At 41.0% G+C, this 10,340-nt stretch overlaps 1 protein-coding gene across 1 annotated transcript; it reads right to left on the bottom strand.

The window, feature by feature from the left end:
• cbx6a (chromobox homolog 6a) lies at positions 1 to 10,340 on the bottom strand. Its single transcript, XM_053491397.1, has 5 exons — positions 10,147 to 10,340; positions 5,438 to 5,481; positions 5,252 to 5,317; positions 2,973 to 3,039; positions 1 to 2,214 (listed from the first exon to the last, which is right to left on the bottom strand). Exons 1-5 carry the CDS (start codon positions 10,213 to 10,215, stop codon positions 1,066 to 1,068), a joined length of 1,395 nt encoding a protein of 464 aa, XP_053347372.1. The 5' UTR covers positions 10,216 to 10,340; the 3' UTR covers positions 1 to 1,065.

Below are 10,340 nucleotides of genomic sequence, written 5' to 3'. Positions count from 1 at the left end.
AGGAAGCTCAGAAAAAAAAAAAAAACATTTGACTGTTTTTATCCCAGGTCTGATCTATCACCCAGTTGGACTAGAATCTTGACTGCTGGACTGGTTTGAGAATCAACAATGTGTTTCTATTGAAACTAGTAAAAAATCATTCAGAACAGCATCAATTATTAATGAAGCTGTCATCATAAAGGCTAAACATTTGTATATGGTTATAAGTCCCCGGTTGAGGGATCTCAAACCAGTCGGACATCGTAAAACACCAATCACACCAAACACAAACTATGAAATACTCCAGAAGGCAAATACGACCCTCTAAGAATCAGGGAAGAGAAATGATGTACAGTAGCAATCTTGTGATGCAGTCCGTAGTGGCAGTTTAGAGTCTTGGTGGACGTTATCTTTCTGTAAGGGGCCAGAGCACAACCCCAAAAGGTTCTTGCATTGTGCGTGCAAATCATGGGTTCAATGGTGGAGAAGAACGGATTGGTTTACAACACGCCGAAGCATAACTAACTCACGGTCACTGCTCATGCTGAGGTCTCTACAGCGTTGACAGCACCAAAAGCAGGCACAATTCTAGGGTTAAACGTTGTCTGTAACATATCTTGTTAATTCCTTGTGCAATTCTATTGATGTTTGGAGTACGTACAGTATTGCAAAAGGCTGTATCCGGACGAGCCCTCTAACAGATCCGGGGGCCGCACTCATCTTAAGTCTTCACTGGTCGATTCTGAATATATTGCGAGACTTATTGCAATTGCAATACGAAGCTATATTAGTACAATTTGATCCTTTGTTTCTTTTACTCCCACATGATTATTAAAGAACGGAGTTACCGAAGACAATCTCTTGGGGATGAAAGGATAGACGTGAAACGAGTAGAGTGTGAACTCTCTGAATGTTTATATATAGATATCTATATAGATAGCTAAATTTCTTTAAAAAATAGGTTTAAATTTCATTGATGGCACCGCTTGTTTATTAAATTTTTTTTTTTTTTGGAAATATTCTCATGGCAAGTTCTTGTTGGGGTCAGTGAGTCAACTGGATACTGGTAGCATTAACTGAAGAAGACTAAGTGGTGGAAGCTTTGGCGTTTTCAGCGTGGGACAATGATGAGGTTCCAGTACCGGCTCTAGACTGGCAGAATTCCTTAATAGTGACGGTAAGATGGTTAGTTGCAACATCAGTAACAACGACATTGGAGCAAGTGGACGTCCTCTTGGGATGCCAGTCGGGGTCAAGCTGTTTAACCCCCGTCTTCTCATTGCTATCAGATGTCTGAAATCGGCGACGTGGTTTCCTTTTCCTGCCCCTTGTCCCACAGAGATTCTGTGCCCTCCGTTTTTTGTTATCTGGTGACAATGATAACGAGGAAGAAGAAGAGAGGGGTGGAGAGGAGGGGAGACAGAGTGCTGAGGATCCAGATTTGACGTCAGTGGATTGACTATGAGTTTGGGATAAGGTTTCTGTGCTGAGTGCCACAGATGGGCATGAGGTTGCGGTAAGCTGGGGTGGCTGGCGACGAGGCTGACTTCTCGCTGAAGACGGAGCGTCGCTTTCGTTGCCACTGGAGCTGGACGGAGAAGGGGGTGACTGGATCCGAACCCGGGAAGAATCTGACGAAGAATGGGCTCTCATTTTAGTTCCGATAGCAGATGGAGCTCTGGCACCAGCTGAAGCTGAGGAAGGAGGGCAAGGCTGGAGACCAAATGGCTGGCCGTACATGGGAAAGCCGGGCATCTTCATGGGTGGTTGAAACGGCTTGTAGGGCATGTCTCCTTGCCTCTTCCCGATGATGCGATTCCGGGACGGAATTTGCGACCTTCCTTGGTGCCCTTTGGTCGTCCCGGGACTATATTTATCGATTACTTTGAGGTTGAGAATGATGCGACCGCGCTTGACCTCGCGTGGCTTGACCCTGCGGTTCAAAATGCGCACAGTCTCAGAAAACGGGGAGATCGGCAGACGGGAAAGGAAGGATGAACCATCTGGGTTTGCTAGGGGGTCGGGTCGAGGCAAAGGTCGCCGGGACATGCGGTGGCAACGATGGATATCTTTCTTAAGCTTGTGTGAGGCAGCTAGAGAGTGCAACCTGGGTGTCGGTGCCACAGGTGTCGAAGACGGAGGGTTAGGAGGAACTGGCGGCGAGGAGGAAGAGCTTGGAGCGGCATGGCGGGTACTGGAGCTACGGATTGGCGTCTCACCTGCTTGAGCTCGTGCCTGGGGGAGGAAGAATATTACCTATGTTTAAATAACCTATATGTGTGGGCAAAGTTTTTTTTTTTTAAAAGAGTTGGTAATGTTGATATATTTCAAACCTAGCTTAATTCAAATACTGTTTTTGAGATTTACTAGAAACTTTTTCAATAAAAGGGATTCTACGTAGAAATTTTGAGGGTTTAGGTGTCAACATTTTGTGTATGATTGTACATAATGTACAGTGTTTTAACTTTCTAGATGCTTAAGTAAATTATTAGTGGAACTGAAGACAAGTTTACATTTCTACCACCACTCATCTTACGTCTTTTAACTATATAGAAGAAAAATTCAGAACGATCTATCGCTTTTAGACAAACCACTTGATATGGATGTCTAGTTTATTTCATTTTTATCTTAAGCATTTTCATGCTTCTCCTGAGCTTCTTTCTTCAGGACCAGCGTTACTTATCCCACTGGACTCGCTGAAACTGACATTTACACCAGAGTCATCTTGGCACTACCTGCCAGTGCTTCTAAAGTTCTCATGCTAACACTTGTCATAAAAACAACATTTTGAATTGAACCAGCCAGGACATCTGATCCAATGTCAAGGAAAACTGCCCAAAACCTCAGCGGCTTTAAAATTACCAGCGGACATTCTTTGGCACATAATAGCGATAGTTATTCTGCTTGGTTGAGAAACACTGGCCGGTACGAACGACTTAATGTTCTTTCCATTCAGAGTAAAAATCGATGATGCATAACAGAGAAATTCGAACCTTCAGCACGAAGTTTTTTGGTTTGGGTCCTCGCTTCTTTGGGCCGTAGAGCTCCTGCTCTCGTTCCCTGTAGAGATGGGGGGAGGGGGGCATGGCATTAGGGTATAACATTACATCACCACAGAGTCGTAATATTCTGACCAACAGGGATCTCTGTGTTAAAGTGAAAGAAATACACAACTCTCTCATTGTTTAAGCAGTTCTTGTGTACCTTTATAAAAAAAAAAAACTGACGTAAAAACAAAAACACAAACCTTGAAGGCACACACGTCCCTGTCATTTCATAAGAATTGCTCAAATTTCAAAGTGGGATTTTGTTTTTTAAGGTATAAACCATAACATCACTCTAACCTGTAATCACTTATATTGACTAACTGGCTAACTTGCCTAGAGGAAACTGCCTTAGAGGTAGAACATCAAGAGAATTTCAGCTGCTTGTTTGACTTGACTGTACCTAGCTACAAAAAAGCCATTATTCTTAGTGCTGCTGACACCCCAAAGGGTGAAAAAACACATAGAAGAAAAATCTCTTTCTTTTCCTTTTTAAAGGGCTGAGTAAGAACACTCGCTGCTAGACAATTTCTAAAAATCACATCTATGAATTGGTTGTTTTTATCGTTTGGTTGTTTTTAACACTTAGCAAGCTGGTGTGTTAGCAAGTTAGGTTTGGTACAAATCTCATTTTTCTTGACAAATCCCGTCTACTGTGTTATGGGCGGTTCTAATATAAGCAGTCTGTCTCATCTATGATTGGTCAGATCGTTACTGCCTGTGAAATGAGAGCCAATCCTAGAGCAGGAAGGCGAACATTTAATTAACACAGTGCTGAGCGTTGGTATCAGTGTGAAACAGGTTTATGTATCATTATTAGGGGCGCCCTCAGCCAGGAATGGTGTGATTTAACTTTTCTAAGGTATCCAACCATTGGGTTTCCATAATATCCCTGTTTCTGATTCAGGGCCAAAAAAAAAAAAACCCTGCTGTTGTTGTTGTTTGTCTTTTGGCTGCTTCCGTTGGGAGCCACCGATCCGCACAACAACTTGGCACAGGTTTTATGCTGGATGCCCCTCCTGACGCAGCCCTCACTTTTTATCCAGGCTTGGGACCGGCACTGCATCCAGTGGTCAGGGTTTGGGCATTGGCTAGGAATCAAACCTGAGCCTTCCGCATGGTAGGCGAGAAACCTACAACGGAGACACCAATGCCCTAGGACTATTTTGCCCAAACCCCCAGGAAATTATATCTAAATGTTTGCATGGGTCTCCTCTGCACAATGAAATGATCTTAAGCTAAGAAAATGCACCATTTTGTAGTTGTGAGAATTTGTTTGGTGGCTGCCGTAAGTGGCCCAGGCCACGCCCCCTTAACTCTCACACATGGTCAGCATGCAGACTCATATCTTTGCAAGCCTATGAGCTAGAAACAAGCCACTTTCAGCATTTCACTCAAGTGAGCTATTGCGTCGCTCCTTCACAATGTCTCTTGTGTGTCAAAATTTTAGTTTTTTTATGCGGGTCACACCATTTTCAAGTTATGAGTATGCGTTTAAACCTGTGGCGAACAACCTTTTCCAGCTTGGAAGTTTTTGGAAACATGCTTCAAAAAACACTCCAAGATCACTCCATAGACTATAATTGGGTTTTTACAGTGGACACACCACTCTCGCTCTCTCTCCCCTAGGTGCGTATTCGATTTCACTGAATTTTTTGCTAAGAATGGAAAGCCAAGTCTTCTGCCTTGCTTAAACTTTAAATGGAGAAGAGACTGAACAATCTGTTTGGGAGCTATTAAGGTTGTTTAGGACCTGACAAACAAAAAAAACAGATACGTATTTATTCTGCACTGATGTGTTACAACCTGGCCAAACCATGCCCACTTAACACACACACACAGAAACCTACACAAGAGAAGAAAATGGCCAGATAATGACTCTATGACCTACATATAAGCCATTTTACTGTTTCTCCCAGGAAAAGTGATTCATCTGTGTTTCCCTACTTCACAATGTTACCAGGAATTCTATCTCATTATTTATTAAAGTTATCTTAAATATGATTTTTGGTTATGGATGTACTTCTTACGTCTCCTGTGTCACTTTAGGGTCTGCATACATTTCCACATTAAAATAATAATAAAAAATAAACCTAAACATGTCTTATCTCCTCATATTCAATCTTTAAAAAAACGTTTAATTATTTTTATTATTATTATTATTGCTATTGATCAAAGAACAGTTCCGGCCTTTTACGTTCTAAAGAGAAAATCAATTGTGAACCTACTTCTGCTCGAATGCTGATATGAGCCGATCGTCCAGAATGTTCTCCTCGGGTTCCCACGTGCTGTGCCTGCGGGTCAAACCCGAACGCAACAACAATGTTAAAGGTGAAATGTCTTTACAGCAAGGTTTTTTCAAGGTTTACAGCAACAGTAAGCATTTCTAATTAGTCTCTGTTACTCCTACTTACTTAAGTGCCCATCCTTTCCATTTCACCAGATACTCAATGTTGCCCTAGAAAACAAAAAACGAGAACCGCATGAGTTTCTTCTCTTAAAGGAACAGCTTAGGTAGAAAAAAAAATGTTAATTTCGATAATTAAGCAAAATGATTCAATATTCATATGTATAATGTTTATCAGTATAAACTGGTACAAATTGTGGAATTGTACTTAACCTAAACATTAATATGATGACAAGTATCTAGGATTCCTAAAGTCCATTAATTAAACATAGTTCAAGTTAACAAATAGAAGGTTAAACATCAACAGACTCGCATCCTGTTGGACATTGAAGTTCTCAGGCTATTTTCACACCTGACACAATTACAAAAAACGTTAACAACGAATCATTCTAAACAGCGATCCACTTCTGTGTTTTGCTAGCGTTACCCTTCCCTATCTCATCTGACGCGAGCACAGTCTACTGAATCAAACGTTCCGGACTTTGGGATCCAAGCCCATGTCCCTAGTGTCAAAGCACCCTAAAAGACATCTTCGCATCGCTAAGCAAGTTGGTGCTCTTAATGCTAGTAAAGGAAAGTTAACAAAGTATTACTTTTAACAGTTTTTTAAAGAAAGAAAAAACAAGGAGTTGGAGGTCTGGGTTTTGTATTTAAAGAAGAGGCTTTTTTTTATTATTCTTGTTGTTTTTTAATAAAACAATTCCATACACTGGTGAAAACCAACCAATCAAATAAAAGAGGAGAGCGAACTATAAATCTAATGTGAGACTAGGAAAAAGATGAACCTGATCCCCCACACCTGTTGAGAATTTCAAGCATGAATTACAGACTGAGTAGTGAAATCTTCTTGAGGGACAAACAGGACATAATATCCCTGAGCCACTGGGTGTGGCAATGTGAGGTGGCGTCCTTCCACTTAAATAAAAGAGAACCCCTGGCGAGGAGGGACGCACGGGACAATAATCAACGTTTAGCTGTAGTTAGGGTATGTCCAAGACAGATGAATAAGAGACGCCTCTCCACTTTTACATTCATCACAGCAGGATCGACATCTGGGTAGAGGAGAGAAAGATTAACTTTTGGGGGAATGATCCCGGTGTCCAACCGTAAACTGTAATAAAGAGTGGAGAGGGCATAAGGAGGTTGAAAGGACCTCCCGTCAGTCATCAATTCGGCATAAATAGTGGATATTAGACCTTTACGCAGCAGATACAAACAAAGTAAAATAAAATATAATTGCTATTATAATTGCATCAGGAGCCTCTGGGGGATTTGGTGCATTAAAAAAAAGGAAGTTGGCTACCTGTTACATGTACTAAAATGTAATATGTGTTTTGTACACAATAATTTCATGTTTTCAAGATGAACATGATTAAATTATGTTGTTTTTGCATGAAACTCAACAACTTACCATGTATTAGATTCAATCATGTTGAGATAAACCAAAGAGATCTTGTCACTATAAAATTCGGAAATATTAAAGCAAACATCGCGAGAAGAGAACACAGTGTGTCGAAAAGACAAACATTTGGCGGGCATGTGGAAAAGGTGAGCAGGAATTAATTCCCATCTTCCTACATAGAAACAAAATACAGAACATAAATGTCACCTGCTGTTTAGCGATGTTTAGTCACGTTATTTTGGTTTAAGCTATTTCCTGTATTTTTAATCACACTTAAAATACAGACTGTCTTTTGCTTCTTTCCTTTAGAGAATTCTGTTGAACAGGGCACTTCAACTCCAGCCAGCGTCCAGCAAAGTCTTTAATTCACCAACACCTTAATCCACCCACTGTAGCTGGTAGTACTGTAAGTTGAATTAGCTGGCCTGTCTATATTTTAAAGATCTCTGCCGATATTTTCACTTAAATTCAATATACATTAGAAAAGATTTCCATTATTTTTGCATTGTACTGTAGTTACTCTTTGAATAAACTTAATTAAATCATGGAAAGAATTTTCAAGTGATTCAATTGCCTAAATTGCAATTAAGCAATTCTGTTGTGCCAACTAAATTTACAACTGAGAAATTTGTTGTACCAACGCCTTAAAATATGTTGGCGTAACAGTATTAAATTATGTTAGACGCAGCTGTAGTAAATACGTTAAATGAACCTAATAAATTCATTTGACTGAACCTAAGAACATAAAGTTGGGCCAACAAAATCGCTTAATGCTGAAAGAATGGCATTAAATCATGTGGAAATTCTTTCCATGATTTAATTGAGTTCATTCAAAGAGTTATTTTTTTGAGTGTATTAAAGAGCTAATGAAGAGTTTTATAAGTACTTATAAATTTGGCCAAACCTTTCAATTATGGAATTCAAGTATTTTAATCGATCAGGCCCCTTATCCCCAGTGAAGGACAATCTTAATGCTTCAGCATACCAAGAAATCTTGGACAATCCTAGGCTTCTATGCAACTTTGTGATAACAGTATGGGGAAGACCCTTTTCTATTCCAACATGACTGAACCCCAGTGCACAAAGCAAGCAATAAAGACACGATTTGATGAGTTCAATGTGTAAGAACTTGACCGGCCCGAACACAGACCCCTGACTTCAACCCCACTGAGCACCTTTGGGATGAACTGGAACGGAGATTGCGATTCGGGCCTTCTCGTCCAACATCAGTGCCTGACCTTATAAACACTCTACAGGATAAATGGGCACGAATTCAAACAGAAACACTCCAAAATCTTGAGGACGGCCTTCAAGTGGATGCTGCAAAAGGAGGCCAAAAGCAGGTTTGGCCAAATACTTTTGTCCATGTAGTGTACAGTGGTACCTAGGCTTTTCGCCTTAAGAACTTTCGCAAGGAATTTGCTTCACACACAAAGCATTTTCGACATTCGAGCAACTGAGCCAGTCGTGTGTACTTCTAGTCATGCGTACGTTCAGGAGCTGTTCCAAAAATTTTTTGGAATTGGAAAGCCAAGTGAAGTGAGTTTACATACTTTTTGTTTGTTTTACATTTTATGCAAGATTAAGAAGACATACAGCATGTTGCACCATGGGTCCCAATAATATTATTAAGGACGGTAGCAAGAAGAGAATGGAGCTACCTTCAGTTTGGTTTCGAAAGCAGCCGGTGCCAAGAGGAATCATAAATTAAGGTTGAGTGAGGTTTAGTGTCTATTTATTTAATATTTTACTCCATTTTCTAAATAGTTTGATTGTTTTTATATGCAAAAAATATTATTTTAGTGTTGGAAATTGGTAATTTTGGTAATAATTTGGGGTGGCTAGAATGGATTATCTGCATTTACATTATTTTCCATGAAAAACGGAACGGTGTATGCTGAGGTACCGCTGTATACATCTCACTCCTTATCTATACCACTTTATCCTGTATACAGGGTCGCGGGAGCCTGAAGCAGGAATCCAATCTGGAACCTGGAGGTGCAAAGTGACATTACGCCACCGTAGTTATGAATAGCCTGTGATTCACGTATCGCCACAAGGACTCCAAAACATATATTTTTAAACTACTTTTACATTTACAATAGAGATGAACCGGACGATCATCCAGTGACCATCATTGTCTGGTTCTCAGTTTGATTGGTCGTGGCTGGTGATCGGCATCAGATATAAACAATTCTGTATCGAACGCAGAAGCTTCCGAGCGACACAACAGAAATGCATTTTTATGGCTTTAGATTATCAAAAATCACATGTTAAAAGCCTTTGATCTGCCTTTTCCTCAAAACTCTGTGAGCGAGTTAGTCTCAAACCCACTCATTACACACAGGTACACCAGTCTCACAACACCGCATTCATGGGAGGAGTGAACCATTCACCAAGTTTGTTTAGAAATAATAATTATGGCGGATGACTAGAGATGCGCGCGGATCGGTAACAATGTTGGTTTTTTATTTAAGTTCATTTGAAGTTAAACTGTTAAACTCTTGTATTTGAAGCAGTGTTTAAATGCTACACTTGGATTTTAAGTGAGAAAACTAAAAAGTTTTAAGGAACGGGCGACATTTAATCACTCGTTAAAGGTTTAAAATGGTAAAACGTCTGGAAAATGTTATATTGTTTTATATTTTATATTATATTGTTATATTATATTTTATATCCACACACACTGTTTAAACAGCAAGTTCTCCCTATGACAGAGCAATAGGCATGTTATAATGCACTATACTAATTATGCATTTCCATGCTACTGACTTGTGTTAGTGATGAAGCCTTGTGATTGTGTGTGTGTGATTGTGTGTGATTGTGTATGTGTGTGTGTGGTTAGAGATAAATTAATGGCTCGGGAAGGTCACACTTTTAGATCTTGGTCATGCACACTGCAGCTTGCAGCTTTAGCTTTCATGCACAGATCCTGGCTTTGATACGGCGGCATGCTGTGCACTTTGTTCGGCAAACCCACACAGTGTTGTTTCGGGACGCGGCGCGTGATGTGTACAGCGAATCCCCCGTCCTTCTGTCAGCATTACTCTATTAAATGTTCGATTATTAACACCGCATTTTCATTCTGCTACGCCGTGGTGAACATCTGCCAAACTAGGCCTCCCTCTCCCCTCACACACACACACACACACGCCTCCCTCACCACCACCCCCTCCCCCCTCGTTAAAGGGGCTCTTTTTTCGGTATCGCGGTTGAGCGCGAACCCGCCTCGCGAGCCGCTTGTCTTCGCCGCGTGCGCGTTAAAAAAAGAAATAGAAAAAAGAAAGGAAAAATTACGCGCGCGGCTTCCTCACCTTTCGCACGCGCCGCTTCATGATAGCCTCGGCGGCGAAAACTCGGTCCCCGATCGCGGTCAGTTCCATGGTGGTGTTATTTTTTTCCCCCCGTACGATTCGTTTCCTCCCGCTGTCCGGGCGGCGGCGACACACGCACACACATATAAACCTATCCCCACACACACTCACTCACACACACACACATGGCTGAC

This window comes from Clarias gariepinus, chromosome 3 (genome assembly GCF_024256425.1).
Source record: "Clarias gariepinus isolate MV-2021 ecotype Netherlands chromosome 3, CGAR_prim_01v2, whole genome shotgun sequence".
Lineage (NCBI taxonomy): Eukaryota > Metazoa > Chordata > Actinopteri > Siluriformes > Clariidae > Clarias > Clarias gariepinus.
The sequence above is the reverse complement of the archived record's forward strand: the minus strand, read 5'-3'. Positions and strand labels throughout refer to the sequence as shown.

Bases quoted from the DNA above. Each gene is read 5' to 3' on its own strand.
- cbx6a (XM_053491397.1), bottom strand. From the start codon at position 10,215: ATGGAACTGACCGCGATCGGGGACCGAGTTTTCGCCGCCGAGGCTATC. The intron at 5,482-10,146 runs GTGAGGAAGCCG...TTTGTTTTCTAG, and splicing joins TGAAGCGGCGCGTGCGAAAG to GGCAACATTGAGTATCTGGT. The intron at 2,215-2,972 runs GTTCGAATTTCT...TTCCTCCCCCAG, and splicing joins CAAAAAACTTCGTGCTGAAG to GCACGAGCTCAAGCAGGTGA.